Below are 16,465 nucleotides of genomic sequence, written 5' to 3'. Positions count from 1 at the left end.
GGGTTATTAATTGGCCTACTTTTGAATATTGTGTCTCAGAGGATAGGGAGGCCTGAGGAGAGGGAGAGGAGAACCACCGGTTGGTAGAGCAATTAGAACATACACAGCATTTATAAAGTTCACCATCTTATATGGCCATGATTCATGGTGTCTCAAAACAATTACAGTAGTAGCATCAAAGATCACTGATCACAGATCAGTATAACAGATGTAATAAAAATGAAAAAGTTTGAAATATTTCGAGAATCACCAAAATGTGACACAGAGACAGCACATTGTTGTTGGAAAAATGGTGCTGATAGACCTGCTTGATGTAGGGTTGCCACAGACCCTTAGCTTGCAAAAAGCTGTGTAAAACAAAGTGCAGTGAAATGAGGTGTGCTTTTATACCTTAAAGGTGGGGACTGCATGATTTACTGAAAGGTAGGATATATGGGATGCAAGATAAAGAGGAGAGAAGGATAATTTAAAGTTTTTTTGCCAAACAATTGGAAGGATGGAGTTGCTATTAATTGAGATGGGTAAGAATGTGGATGGAGCAGATTTGGAAGGAAGTCCAGGAATTAAAGTTGGAATATATTTGTGTCAGGTAGAGATATTGAATAGGCTTTTAGCTATTAGTCTGTACTTTCAGGGGAGATTTGTGGCTGGAGCTATAAATTTGGGTGTTGACACATATAGATCATATTTCAAGCTACAAGATTGTTCACTTAAAACCATTCTCCAACTTTGCATAAAATTCAGTTCTGCATTAAACTGAATCCAAACAATTAGTGTTTTATTTATTTTTATTTTATTTTATTTATTTATTTTTTTAAATAGAGTCTCTCTCTGTCACCCAGGCTGGAGTGCAGTGGCACCATCTCGGCTCACTGCAACCTCCACCTCCTGGGTTCAAGGGATCCTTCTGCCTCAGCCTCCTGAGTAGCTGGGACTATAGGCACGCACTACCACACCTGGCTAATTTTTTGTATCTTTGGTAGAGACTGGGTTTCACCATGTTGACCAGGCTGGTCTCGAGCTCCTGACCTCAAGTGATCTGCCTGCCTTGGCCTCCCAAAGCACTGGGAATACAGGAATGAACCATCACACCTGGCCCAAACAGTTAGTGTTTATTGTATGGCAGATGCTGGAAATACAGACTTGGCTAAGTCAGATGAGATATGTTATAAGTATGAATCAAAATACAGTGTGACTGATGATAGAGGCATATAATAGCTGATTTCAGAATGTAGAGGAAATTGGGAAAAGCGTTTGGAAGAAGTGTCTTAGGAGATGTATAGAATTTGGGAAGAGATATTTCCTAGGTAGAGAAAGAGGTGTCAGTACAAGGCAAGTTCTGGAGATTGCAGGGTTCTGGTGTGACTGAAGCAGAGTATGTGAAAGGTATGGGGGAAGGGTAGGGTAAGAAAATAAATTAGAATCTCATGGAAGGTCTCTAGGAAGCTGTCTTAGTCCCTGTTGTGCTGCCATAACAGAGTATGACCTGTTGGGTAATATATAATGAACAGAAATTTATTTGGCTCATAGTTCCGGAGGTGAAGTCCAAGATCAGGGGCTGTTGAGGACCTTTTTGCTGCATTGTGACATCAAGAAAGGCATCACATGGTGAGAGACAGTGGGAGAAGGTCAAACTCATCCTTTATTATTATTACTTTTTGAGACAGGGTCTTGTTCTGTGGCCCAGGCTGGAGTGCAGTGGCACATATATGGCTCACTGCAGCCTCAACCTGCTGGGCTCAAGTGATTCTCCCATCTCAGTCTCACAAGTAGCTGGGACTACAGGCCCACACACCACCAAGCTTGGCTAATTTTTGTATTTTTTGTAGAGACAGAGTTTCACCAGGCTGCTCAGGCTGATCTCAAACGCCTGGGCTCAAGTGGTCTGCCCACCTTGGCTTCCCCAAGTGTTGGAATTATAGACGTGAGCCATCATGCCAGCCCCTCCCTGAACCTTTTTTTTTTTTTTGAGACGGTGGGGGCCAGGTGCGGTGGCTCACGCCTGTAATCCCAGCACTTTGGGAGGCCGAGGCAGGTGGATCACTTGAGGTCAGGAGTTCGAGACCAGCCTGGCCAACATGGTGAAACCCTGTCTCTACTAAAAAATACAAAAATTACCTGAGCATGGTGGCACATGCCTGTAATCCCAGCTACTCGGGAGGCTGAGGCAGGAGAATCGCTTGAACCTGGGAAGCAGAGGTTGCAGTGAGCCAAGATTGTGCCACTGCACTCTAGGCTGGGCAACAAGAGTGAAACTCCATCTTCCCCCCCAAAAATAAATGAATAAATAAATAAGAGACAGGGTCAGCTGGGCATGGTGGCTCACGCCTGTAGTCCCAGGACTTTGGGAGGCCGAGGCAGGCAGATCGGTTGAGCCCAGGAGTGTGAGATCAGCCTGGGCAACATAGTGAGACCCCATCTCTATAAAAAGAATAATTTTTTAAAAAGAGACAGAGACAGGGTCTTGTGCTGTTGCCCAGACAGGAGTGTAGTGGCATGGTCATAGCTTACTGCAGCCTCAAACTCCTGAGCTCAAGTGATCCTCCCACCTCAGCCTCCACAGTAGCTAGGACTACAGGTGCATGCCATCATGCCAAGCTAATTTTTAAATTTTTTTGTAGAGATGGGGTCATGTGAGGTAACCCAGGCTGGTCCTGAACTCCTGGCCTTGAGCAGTCCTCCTGCCTCAGCCTCCCAAAGTGCTAGGATTATAGGCATGAGCCACCACGCCTGGCCCATATGCAAGTTTTTGAGCCAGGTTGTGACAGGATTGGAGAATTTTTTTTTTTTTGGTGTCAGTATGCAAGGTTTGTTGGAAGAGGGGTCTTAGGAACTGGAAGACAATATAGGAGTAATATGGTGGAAGATCAGAATTTCTGACTTGGGGCATGGTGATAAGAATGGAAAAGTAAAGTGGGATTTGAGAGGAGATATATTTCACAAGGTTCTGTTTTCCTGGTGCGAAATTGATGCTGAAAGAGCAGTGTTGGGGATTTTACTGGTTACATTTCTAATATTTGAAATAACCGAAGGAATTTCATCAGGTTAGGTTGTCCATTTCTGCACTTTGACGCCTAAAATTTCTGTGGACATATAATCACACCAGTCTTTCTTTTTTTGAAAAATAGTCCTTTGGTAGACTAATCTTAATCTTTGTTATTTTGTTTGAACTACTATTCTTCCTAGAAGGGTGGTTTACTAGTGTTTTTACTGAAATATTTGTAACGTGCTGTAGTAGATAAAATTTAATTATAATTTAAATAATTACATTGTTGCAAACATTTATGGATCTCTTTTTTTTTAGTTAAAAATTCTTATTATCCACGAAAGTATGATGCAGAATTCACAGACTTCAGCTTACCTCCCAGTAGAAAACAGAAAAAAAAGGTATTTGAAAGATGTTCTTGAATTTGACCCCTTGGTCCCTATGTTACTGTTTCATATCTTGCATTTCTGTCATGTCTTCAGTGTTTTGCTTTCAGTAGTGACACAGTGGAGCCTTGCTATAAAAAGGAATTTTATGGTTAAACATGAATATAGCAAATTGGGATTCAAAAATAATATTTACCTAATTTTTTTTTCTTTTCTGTGGTTTTAAAAATAGATATATATTTGATACTTTTATTTTACCTAATTTTTTTTGAGATGGAGTTTCACTCTGTCCCCCAGGCTGGAGTGCAGTGGTACGATCTTGGCTCACTGCAACCTCCGCCTCCTGGGTTCAAGCAATTCTCCTGCCTCAGCCTCCCAGAGTAGCTGGGACTGCAGGCACGCACCACCACACCTGGATAATTTTTGTAGTTTTAGTAGAGTTGGGGTTTTACTGTGTTGGACAGGCTAGTCTCAAACTCCTGACCTCAAGTGATCCGCCCACCTCCGCCTCCCAAAGTGCTGGGATTACAGGCATGAGCCACCATGCCTGGCCATATAGTTGATACTTGAACTACGCAATAGTTAGGGGTGCAGTCAAAAGTTTGTGTGTAACTTTTGTCTCCTAAAACTTAACTACTAATGGCCTACTGTTGACTGGAAGTCTTACCAATAACGTAAATAGTCGGTTAATATATAAATAGAATGGTGTCCACATATATTTTATACTTTCATGACATACTTAACTGTTTTTTTTTTTTTTTTTTGATATTTCTAAGGCTATGTGGTTTATCTGTGAGTTTTTCCAAATTGTCACAAATCTCCAAAAAAATTTTCCAATATATTTATTGAAAAAAATACTTTTATAAGTGGACCCTTGCAGTTCAAACCTGTGTTGTTCAAGGGTCAGCTGTAGTTATTTTTTTTCTAAAAGATGAGCTGCTGTTTTTATTCTATTTATTTTCAAATCATTTCAACATATTCTGTACTGAGTCTTAATTAGATAACCAATTTGCAATCCGCTCATAATTTATATTAGCACTATTTGGATTAAAAAATTTAAAATTATGCCTGGGTTTCACTAATATATTTGTTAAAAACAAAATGAAAGAAAGAAATAGAATAATCTCTTCATTGGAAATATACTCACAAGCTTCTCCCACGTGAAAGGGTTATTGGAAACATCAAAGTGTGTATTACTAGAATGACAGTTATGTTTTTATTATTGATTAGAGATTTTTCACCAAAAGCCTAATTCCTCTCTGTTTTTGTTTGCAGAAAAGAAAGGAACCAGTTTTTCACTTTTTTTGTGATACCTGTGATCGTGGTTTTAAAAATCAAGAAAAGTATGACAAACACATGTCTGAACATACAAAAGTAGGTTTCCTTAGTTGTCCTGAAACTGATGTAGCAAAGTGGCTTTCTTCTGTCTATTTGGTAGAAATGCCAAGCTTGTTTTCCTTTAAACTTTATAGTTTCCGTAGAAATACAGTTTGACAACTTGACAGATAGGGGCAGTGACCCTGGGGTTTGAAAGTGGGGATCCCACTGCTTCGGGGACGAGGTAAGGTGGTAGCAAAGAAGGGAGCTCTGGCAGCTTTTTGTATGTGTGTACCTCTACTGCTTGGGAAGAGGCTGCCTCTCCTCTAGTTACCTTGTGCATCTTGATGAGTTCTTTCCCCTTTTAGTCTGCCCTTGACCATTAAACCATACTGTGTAATGTGGCCGTGCCTATCACCCTCAAAGGCTGGTCCACACCTTGTCAGGTGCTATCTAGAAAACTTTAACCAAAATGTTTAAAAGGTTAAAAAGGAAGCCTTTGGTTTTGAAAGGTTCTTTTTCTGTTTTTGGGAATGCCCCTCAACTTTAGGAATTAAGAACATTTCACAGGTTTATTGATGTATGCCTTTGCTCAAATGGAGAAGTAAATAAGATGTATTATTGTGCCATGTACTCTGAGAGTGTCATTCCTTTGCCTAAAGGCAGCCCTGTTTTGGAGTCATTTTTGTATGCAGAGATAATACTATATAGATTGGATAACTATGAAATATAGCCAGAATATGTCTGTGTATGTATAGTGGGGTAAATTTAACATGGAAACCATTTATTAAATAGTTTTTTTTTTTCTTTTAAAAACTCATAGTGCCCTGAAGTAGATTGCTCTTTTACTGCACATGAGAAGATTGTCCAGTTCCATTGGAGAAATGTAAGTTCTGTTTTTTATCTTATTTTTAAATACATGCTGTTTTTATTGATCTGTTACCTTCACAACTGTTCATTTATATACCTAATAATAGGTAACACTAATGGAGTACTTTGTAAGGATTTTGACATCATTTATTCAACTTTTTCCTCACAAACAACTATGGTTGTTTATATTGGCCCCATTTAAAATATTTTAAAAAATGAATTGCCCAAGGCCTGAGAATTGATTCTTGGACCTCAGTTTCTTGACTCCAAATTGTATACTGCTTTACTACACCATGCTGCTACAGATTGTCATGTCTACTCATATCTTTAGTGGCCTCTCTAGGTTTTGATTGTTAAGTCATTCATTTGGGTGTTTAATGTCGTTTGAGAGAATGGGTGACATACCTACTTTGTAATCAAAATTATGTTACCCCTTTTCCCTCTATTAATAGCACTAATTAAATACATGATAGATTCTTCTTCCTTTAAAGGAAAAGTTATAATACAGATAGATATAACCTGCTTACTTAGTTTTAAAATTGTATCCAACGTAAGTTTATTTGTAGAAACAAAGTCTCCAAATAAGTCAAAAGCATATGATATTGCCTCCTGATGTTCAGCAGGCTTTTTCCCCCTAGATGCATGCTCCTGGCATGAAGAAGATCAAGTTAGACACTCCAGAGGAAATTGCACGATGGAGGGAAGAAAGAAGGAAGTGAGTAGAGTTCAGAACTGGTGAAATAACTATTTTACTGTGACAAGGCTTATTAATGTAGTTAAATTCATTGAATTCCCTTAGAATGTTGGAACTAGGGAACAGGACCATAAAGCATATTATATAAGACTATTATTGAATGTAGTTTTAGGAAGACCTGATAAGAACTCTTAATTTAAGTGGCAAATGTGTCATAATGGGACTGTATGTTGCTCTTTGAGGGGGGCTACTGCATGTCACCTGTTAGATGTTCAGTGGTTGAGGCAATAATGGGTGGGTACTCTTACCAAAAAGTGTATTATACAGAAGTGTATTATCACATAACAGTACATCAGGCACATCACCACCCATGTCAGTGTGGATTTAAACTGAAACCTTAAACTAAGGTGAGCTAAGTACAAATGTAACCTGCTGCTCAAAAGAGTTTGAAGTATCTTTCTTGATCTTTAAGGATTGTTCTTCTTGTTTTCATCCCAGGCTTACCTCTAAATAAGATATACAGGTGCTAAGGATAAGAGATACAGGTGCTTGTTCCTAACAATGAGAAGATCAGGAATTCATTCCTATAATTAAAGAAATTTGAGCATCACCATGTAACTTGTGGTTTTACACTTACTAAGGAAGAAAGTTTAGTTGATGTCTAGCTGTAATATACTTAAAATTCCACTAGGGCACTGTTACACTGCCTTCTCAGAAAAGACTAGAACACTTCATCCTGAAGCAGAAGACTATGCAGAACTACTGTAATGATCAGTTGCACTTTTAAAGTCAACTGCTCTTTTCCTGGAATTAAAAAATGAAGAGAGCCTGGGATGAAAACAAGAAGAACTATCCTTAAAGGGCAAGAAAGATACTTTAGACTCTTACGAGCAGCAGGTTACGTTTGTACTTGGCTCACCTTAGTTTAAGGTTCAGTTTAAATCCACTGTCATGGGTGGTGATGTGCCAGATGTACTCTTCTGTGAAAAAGTTAGATGCTGCCCTTTAAGGCTTTAGAGGTAATTCTGAGGCAGACCAGCAGAAGCACGAAGATTCAGAACTAACTGAGAATAAATACAATTCAGCAAAAGTGTATCAGGTATTAATACTGTGTACAAAGGAAAGAGTTGGATAAGGGTGAAGGGACAATTAGAGGAATTCAATTTTTTTTTGAGTCAGAGTCTCACTCTGTCACTCAGGCTGGAGTGCAGTGGCGCAATCTCAGCTCACTGCAACCTCCACCTCCTGGGTTCAAGTGATTCTCCTGCCTCAGCCTCCCAAGTAACTGGGATAACAGGCGTGGGCCCCCACATCTGGCTAATTTTTGTATTTTTAGTGGAGCTGGGGCTTCGCCATGTTGGCCAGGCTGGTCTCGAACTTCTGACCTCAAGTGATCTACCTGTCTTGGCCTCCCAAAGTGCTGGGATTACAGGCATGAGCCACCACACCCAGCTGAGGAATTCAATTTTTAAACAAGTCGGGTCCAACCAGTCAATGGGGACTTGGTGGACATAATACAGCATTTCAAGAGCATCTGTGGCTAGCAAATGAAGGAATCTAGGCCACCTGTAGTAGAGTATATTAGAATGCCTTTTTCCTTTGATCTCTTTGGCAAAATCTTACTTATCTTGTAGGCCTGTTTTAAAGGTTGCCTGACTTACCACTGTCTCCTTACTTTTCACCTCTTCTATGTCAGTGCTACCAGAGTGCCAGTCTATAACAAAAGAGCTTGTACCAGAATGTAAATCAGTATATTACTTCCTTTATTGATAAGAAAAAATGAAAAAATACCAGCTGAACTAAATATCATGCTAGTGATGTAGTTGATTTCTACTCTGGTGTGTGTGGATTGGCTGGTTGCCAGTCCCTGAAACACACTACCCTAAAGCATTGTTTACTACCTCCTTTGCAACTACATAGCTTATTTATACAACCATGGTACATTTGTCACATTACATTGTAGTTGGCCCTGGTCTTATACATCTTTGATTCTGCTGTGCTTTGCACAGTGCCTAGAATTTAGTATGTGAGAAATACATATTTGTTGACTGAAGTACTTAAATAGTGTAGTGTGGGAATACTTAACCTTGGCAGTGATAAGGGAGCCTTAGCCAATTGCAAAGTCAAACTTAGAAGTTGAAGGAGTGTGGACCATGCTGTGGTTTAAATGTGTCCCCCAAAAGTTCATTTGTTGGAAACTTGGTCCCAGTGTGGCAGTGTTGAGAGGTGGGAACCTTTGGGAGGTGATCGGGTCATGAAGGCAGAACTCTCATAAATGGATTAATTCATTCATGGATTGGTGGATTAATGGATTAAAGGAGTAGTGAATTATCAAGGGAGTGGGCTTGTTATCATCAGAGTGAGTCAATTATAAAGATCAGTTTGCCTGTCTCCTGTGAGCCCTCTTGCCCCTCTGCTGCCTTGGGCCTCTACAGAGAGTTCCCACCCAGCCACCAAAACTGTAAGAAATAAATTTCTTTTCTTTATAAATTATCCAATCTTATGATATATTCAGTTATAGCAACATAAAATGGACTGAGATCATGAAGTAGTTTGACATAGGAATTTTGAAGCACGGTATCTGAAGTTCCTTGGCTTCTGTAGGTAGCTTCTTTATAGATACAAGGTTTTCTCCTCATGACACCACTCCCCAAGTAGCTGGACTTTTTAAAAAATGTTTTGTTCTGCTTGTTTCTTTTCTATCTGTTGGTTGTTTCTTCTTCCTGCTTCTCTTGTTGTTGTTGTTCCTCTTCTTTTTCTTCTTCCTCTTCCTCCTCTTCCTCCTCCTCCTCACCTTCAGCTTCACCTCCTCCTCCTCCTCCTCCTCCTTTCTTCTCCTTCTCCTTCCTTCTTCTTCTTTCATTTTTTGCATAGAGCAGTAATCAAACAAGAAGTTAACTCCACTTCCTTTCTGATATATGCATTATAAAGAGCTGATGACGATGGTATGGAAGATTGTATCCTGCTGGATGAGATGGAAATGGCCTAACTGCTAAGACACTAGGTTTTTTCCCCCTACTACTTAGCCTGGACTTTGATCAGTTAGAGGTTGGTTCAACTCATTGGTGTCAGTCCCTTTTATAAATGTTTAATTCTCTTGAGGGGAATGGTAGTGGTTACTAGTCAGCATTGATTGTAAAGCAACTTAAAAGTTATCTAACTAAACTGTTAAATTTCTGAAGCTTTGAGTTTACTGAAGGGTATAGGGAAGGTCTGAAGTGACTTCCTGATTTGCCAGCTTTGGTTCTTCTATCTTGTGGTTGTATAAATTAAATCACTTAAACTGGGAAATGTGGAACTGCTATTAAATTAATGGTAACCAACTTTACTCTTTTCTACGATGTCTATAGCACTTTCACTCTCCCACTATCCTCTGCTATTCCCTAGCTCAGCATATAAGAGGCAGGGGACTTCATCTAGTCTGGAAGATTAGGGTGTTTCATGACAAAGGCAGGGGTAGCTGAATTCAGAACAACTAGGAGAAGATAAGGGGAGGCAGGGATTAGTGGTCAGACAGAGGTTAGCATGTTCAAGGAACTGTGAGTATAGGTAAGAGAAAATAGAAGCTTTACAAAGATGGCAATTGTGGGGATGGAGAGAACTAGGTAGATGTAGAACATTTGGGAGGTGAAAATGGGCAGTGTTTGGGGATTAAATGATTGTGAGGTTGAAGAGGAGAGAGGTTTTAGGAGACTTCCAGGTTTCTAGGCTGAGCACCTCTATGAAAAGTGGTTCCTATTACTGAGGTGGGGAACACTGGAAGAGGATGGGGTTTGGAGGTATTGGGTTGGACATTGTTGAGTCTGAGGAGATCCTGAGGCATCTATTTGAAGATGTTGAGCAGGCATTGGGACTTGGACCAGACTAGACTGGAGATAGTTTTTTGAGTCATGAAACTGGGAATGTGGAAGAGATTCCCCACAGAGACAGGGTAGAGCGAAAAGAGAAAGTAGCCTAATATTGAACCTTGAGCCCTTCCAACATCTGAAGGTCTAATAGAGAATAAAATTCAACAAGCCTGCTGAGTGGGAACCACAGAGGTAGAAGAAAACTTCCTCTGGAAGCCAGTGGAGGGGAAAATTTTGAGAAGGAAGATATGGTTAGCAGTGCAGATTGCGATGGAAAAGTCAAATAAAACAAAAACAAAAAGTGACTGATGTTGTGACATACACAGGGCCTCCTTGATGAGGATTCCAGATGATTACTCCTTGGCCCTTCTCCTTTGAGCTCTGTGCCATCTGCCTTCAATTCTCACGCCCTCCTCAGGGATTGATTGCCTTTGTCACTTGCCCTTGGCATGTTAGATGCTGCAGTGGAATTGTGTATATTTTGAATTCATTCAGTACCTTTTCACTTTCAGATTTCTAACGGCCAAGCCTGAGCAACCAAGTGATACCCTGTATCTACAAAAATAAAAAATTAGCCAGGTGCAGTGGTGGGCACCTGTAGTCCAAGCCGCTCAGGAGACTGAGGCAGGAAGATCCCTTGAGCCCAGGAGTTTGAGGTTGCAGTGGGCTATGATCACGCCACTGCGCTGCAGCTTGGGTAACAGCGAGACCTTGTCTCAAAAAAACAAAACAAAATAAATTTCCAGTGCCCTTCATGCAGTTTCAGCCACTTACTTTCATGGCCACATCCTGGATTCTAAAGTTGGACATACTCCTCTTTCCATCCGTCCAGCTCACTGTCACCTCTACCAGGGCTTGGAATAGTTGAGGCTTCCCATCCTCTTTACCTTGTTTTTCTTTCATCTTCCTTCTTCCTTCACTTCCTTACCCAGCCTAGTTCACTTCAGCTGCTCTTGTCGATATCTCAGCTTCCTTCTTCCGTTATCCTCCATTGCACTCATCTGGCAAAATCCCAGCTCTGGCTCAGTTGCTACATCCTGTTCAAGAAAACCACACAATTGAAATGTAGTCTGCAAGTGAACACTTGGGCAGTGCTATCTGACTTAAGGAGTTGACTTGACCAAAGAGAAGTTTAGGGTATTTTCTTTGTATTTGTTGTTTTGTGGTGCAAAATTAGATGTTCAATATGCATATGTTTCTTAGTTATGTAGATGACTGTGCAGTGTAAAATTTAAAAGTTTGTTAAACTGATTTTGTTTTTAAGCAGCTAAAATGCCCATGAGAATACAACTCCATAGAACTGGCAACCAGAATCCTATAATGTGGGCTTAACTTGTCTTTTCTGATTATTTCCACATTATTTGCTTATAGGGGTTTTTTGTCTCAGTCAAACTTGTTATTTATCATATCTCATACAGGGTTTGTGAACTTTCGCCCTTTTAGTTTTGTTCATGGTGCTGCTTCTAGAAGATCTTACCTTCTCCATCTTTAAAGTTCTGCTCATTGCTCTTAGCTCATCTGAAATCCATCCACTTTTGCGGATATTTTTTCTCATCTGTCTAGAGAAATGTCTTGCCCTTCTTTGAATATGGTATCTCCTTTCTGCCTCTTTAGCACAGATATCTTTTATTATGACCCTGTTGGTGAACTTCTTTGCATATGTGTCTTTTATTCTTGAATTAAGTGTGAGCTCTGAAATGTAAGAACCAACTTTTACCTGGCTGCTTCTATCCCATAGTGCCATAGTTATAGGGAATGCTTGTAAATGTTAGTGTGTGTAAATGGCGCTTGAAGATATTTTTCTTATGGGTATAATTCTGTTTTGGTACACACAAGTAAGTGGTTGGAGAAATCTTACTGAGACTTGTATTTATAAGTCATGTTTGAGCTGTATCTTTGTTGTTTTTAGAGAAATTGGGCAGAAATGTTTTGATATGATTAATAATTATGCTTGGAAATTATAGTGTAACTAATAGTACTTAAACTGCTGTGGTTTTGAACATTAAATTCTTACTACATAGGGTAGACCATCACCGGGACAAACCAAATTCATCCGTATTTTAAAGTATTAATGGCTTTTCCCTACACGATTGTGAACTATGCCCCCTTGTGGTTTTGTGAACAAACGATTAAAGGAAAAAATTTCCACTGGCTAGAGAAACTTTAGGAATATTAATATTTGAAGATGAAAACTAGCTTAGGCAGCATGTATTAAAGTTCCTGGTAGAAGACTAGTTTGATTTTCTACTGCTAGCAAGAAATCTCAGCAACCTTTCAATATATGTTAACAGACATTTTGCTTATCTTTGAATAACTTCTTGACAATAGTTTAGTTTGAAAATTAGAGGTAAACATTCAGTATTTGAAAGGACAAAGATTTTGCTATATATGGCTGAGTTCACCAAAAACAGACACGAGTAACTTCTTGCCTTTAGGGTTCTCACTGTAGTGTGAAATGAATAAATATACATGAGGTGACCATAAGACCACAAGTAACTGAAGCATTAATTTTAGCTATGTAGGGACAATCCTGACTGGTCAAGGGATATTTGAGTTTTTGGAGGGGAGGGCCGTCAATTTGTTTTTCAAGACTTCCTATAAGAGGTGATGTGCCTCCCTCCCCCAATTTATCTTAATGTATATTGTACGTATAGTGAAATTCACCCTTTTTAGTGGATAGTTCTGACAAATATATACTGTCATATAAATACCACCAGAATCAAGATATAGAACAGTGTTTCTTCACCTGGAAAAATTGCCTTATGCCCTGATGGCAGCCTCCCCTCCACCTACTGGCAACCACTGATTTATTTTTTGTTCTTATATTCATACTTTTGCAGCAACATCACATAAATGGAATCATACAGTATGTGGCCTTTTTAGTCTGACTCACTCATTTTTAGTCTGCATTTGAGAGTTATCCATGTGGTTGCATGTAGCAGTTGTTTGTTTTTTATTGCTGAGTATTACTCTTTTCCATTGTATGGCTGTATCTCAGTTTGTTTATCCATTCTCAGTTGAGTGTTGTTTCCAGTATTTAGCCTTTATATAAAGTCTTCATAAACATTCATATATAGATTTTTGTTTTGAATATAGGGTTTTATTTGGCTTGGATAAATATCTAGGAGTGGGATTGGTTGGTCATGTGATAAGCATATGTTTAACTTTATGAGCAACTGCCAAACTGTTTAGGAGGATAGTTTTAAATCCAGATATGCCTATTTGAGCATGGAAAGTATTCAGATAAAAGGAGATGGTAGGGTGCAGCGGTGCTTGCATCAGCTAGTCATGTTCTAGGAAATGGAATGGCAACCTTACTACCATGGCTTAGTGCAAAGAGGTGTCATTTTCCCAAGGTTAAAAAAAAAAATCCAGGGCTACTGTTGCTGCATGACAGTACCATGGACGTAGGCTGTCTCTTGTTGCACCGGAGTAGGCGGCTCTCTGCTTGCCTGTCACCAGAATGTTCTTGCATATGCAAATATTAGGCCACAGAATAGGCAGAAAGAAGAGAAAAAGACAAAAGGTACATGTAGCCTAGTTTCCCCCCTTTTCATTGGGAAAACAGTAGCTTTGTTTTTAGTTCCAACCAGGAGATAATTTATATGGATCTCATTGGCTAGAAGTGGGCTGCTTGACCACCTTCAGTGGCAGTGGAGTTGATGGGATGCCCGAAACAAAATTGTTAAGGAATGGGGGAGAATAGGCAATTAGCAGTGTTTGCTTTAGTTCTTGGTGGCACAGTGGAATTTCAAAACTATAAGTGAATTTTGGAAGCAGCTCTGTCCTTCTGAATAAAGGATTGACTTGAGCAAGCGTTTAATAGGCTTGCTGGTGACTCTTTTTATGTAGGACAGGTGGGGGCTGAGGGGATAGAGTCTAGCTCTGGTTTCCAGAGGTATGCTATGACAGCAGGCAGAAGTGCCTTGGAAGAGGAATGGGCAAAATCTGTTGAGGGAACAAGTGAGGTTATAGGTTTGTGAAATTTAGAGGTGTTTAAAGAGAATGAGGAAATGGGGTGAAGATGGCAATTTTGGATGAAGTTTATTTGTACCTGTGATGTTGCTTTGTTTAGTAAGTACTCTGAAAATTCTTTGGGCACTGGCTGAGTTCATCTGAGGTTCTTCCATAGTTTGTTTCTCAGGTTCTTGCTCTTTAATATATTCTGAAGAGTTCATATATATTTTTTCTGTATGTATATTTTATTAGAGGATATGGGAAATACTGCTCTTCTTTTGGTATGTTTGATAGATTTCTCAAAAATGCACAAATACTATCCCCACTAGCAATTTTTTAAAAACCTATTACGGGCCGGGCGCGGTGGCTTACACCTGTAATCCCAGCACTTTGGGAGGCCAAGGCAGGCAGATCACTTGGGGTCAGGAGTTCGAGACCAGCCTGGCCAACATGGCGAAACCCTATCTCTACTAAAAATACAAAAATTAGCTGGGCATCATGGCACGCACCTGTAATCCCAGCTACTTGGGAGGCTGAGGCAGGAGAATTGCTTGAACCCGGGAGGCGGAGGTTGCAGTGAGCCAAGATCGCACCACTGTACTACAGCCTGGGCAACAGAGTGAGACTGTCTCAATAAAAAAACAACAAACAAAAAAAACCTGTTACGAAAATATACTTACTTTCTACATTCCTGTCATTCTCAATTTTTAAAAAATATTACTTGAACTCCTAAAAAGAGTAAGTTCCACATTGGTGTGGCAGAATAGTCCTTATTTCATGAATTTAATCTTTGTGTGAGAGCTACATTCTTTCTGATGTATTTCCACTATATTCTTTGACATGCAGGAAAAATAAGGTCTTTATGTAGTTGCTCTGTTAGGAAAAGCTTGTGAAAGATTTCACAGAGTAAGAATTTTAAAGCTTAAAGAAAACTGAAGGTTTGCTTGGCATATGGCTTCCTTATCTTTGACAAAAGTACATCTTTGTCTTTACTTCTACATCTCTGTATTTTTCAGGTTAGTCAGACTCAGAGGTACCAAGTGTATTTAATTTAGTAACTTTTAAGGCTTTCCACTAATAACCTTTCCCCTACCTCCCCAAAAAAGCCACCAAAAAAAGTGATTCTTTCTTAATTCCTGTCCTATGCAGTACCAATGCTGTATGATTTGGCTTTAGGGAAAATGAGTGGTAGAGGTTTGTTTCCAAAACCTTGCTTTTATTATGGAAACAGTGGAACATTTTCTATAATTTCCCAGCAGACTGGGAGTCCACTAGGTGGAGTAGTTTTACAATTTATTTCAATGCTTATTGTGGCTCTGAGGAAATCCTTTTGTTTCCCTGGTTCATGCAGAATTCCAGCACAGGAGATCTGCTCCTAAAGAATGCTGTATCTTTTTGATGTTCAGAAAGAAAAGTACAATAGTGTAGCTTGTGTGGAAGCAGTTGTGGTTCAGTGAGAGTGGGAAGAGTAACTATGTTTTATAGAACAGGCAGAGGGGAAAAGCCAATAAATGGGTTGTGATTTGAGCATAAGGAAAAAATTGGAGAGAATAATGTGACCAGAATGGTCTGTGCTAAGATAATGGTTAGGACGGTTTGCCCATGTGTTGGCTCTGTAGTGCTTAAAGATTGTCACTGGAGGCAAAAGGTATAGGCAATGGGGAAGGTGAAGAAGAGGTAAAAAATGAAAGAAGAGAGGAAGGAAAAGAGCATAGTTTCAGGACCATTTCCTCTTAGTGAACTGAGGAAAGATAGAAGTACAGGGAGAAAATGATTTTAGTAGATAAAAATATAGAAAAACCAACTGTGAAAATTTCTCTTGTCACGGTCTTTATAACTTCATATTACCCATTCTCTAACAGGAGATATTGGACTAAGCTTTACATGTATGTAACTGCAATGTAAGACATAATTTATGTTTTTTTCAATAGTCTTTGGATTTGTTATTTCTTGTACTTTAGGAACCTGATCTCCTTCATCAGAACTCTTTTTTTTCGTTATTCATTTATCTCAGCTTCATGTTGGTGGAGTGGGGCTTCCTACTGTTGTTTATGTGTGTAATTAGGTCTTGTGTTTCTGATTTTTCTTTTTTGGGATAATTTGCTTTCTAGCAACCGTTTTTCCCTCTAGTTTTAAATATCTGGATTCTGTGTAAATAAGAATGTAATAAATTTTGGAAGAGGATTTTACTGATTTCAGCACCAAGAAAAATAAAATCTTACAACTTTTTAAAACTCTAATCTTACTTTTAGGAACATGATACTAAATTTTAGGAAGACAAGTTTCCTTACCTTTAGGAACATGATACTTAATTTTAGGAAGTTAAGTTTCTTTACGTTTAGGAACATGATACTGCAGTCTGCCTGAAAGAGAAAATTAGAAAATTAGCTGTTTTAAAAGGCTTCCA

At 39.3% G+C, this 16,465-nt stretch overlaps 1 protein-coding gene across 1 annotated transcript in view; it reads left to right on the top strand.

The window, feature by feature from the left end:
- The window catches only part of NUFIP1 (nuclear FMR1 interacting protein 1), a 53,575-nt gene that overhangs the window by 3,620 nt on the left and 33,490 nt on the right, over positions 1–16,465 (top strand). Inside the window, exons 2-5 of the mRNA XM_024230973.3 lie at positions 3,305–3,387; positions 4,648–4,746; positions 5,513–5,575; positions 6,198–6,274. Of these exons, the coding sequence (XP_024086741.3) occupies positions 3,305–3,387; positions 4,648–4,746; positions 5,513–5,575; positions 6,198–6,274 (322 nt within the window). The remainder of the gene's footprint in view (positions 1–3,304; positions 3,388–4,647; positions 4,747–5,512; positions 5,576–6,197; positions 6,275–16,465) is intronic.

This window comes from Pongo abelii, chromosome 14 (genome assembly GCF_028885655.2).
Source record: "Pongo abelii isolate AG06213 chromosome 14, NHGRI_mPonAbe1-v2.0_pri, whole genome shotgun sequence".
NCBI classification, from domain to species: Eukaryota; Metazoa; Chordata; class Mammalia; order Primates; family Hominidae; genus Pongo; species Pongo abelii.
Note: the sequence above shows the minus strand (reverse complement) of the source record. Positions and strands in the feature narration are given on the sequence as shown.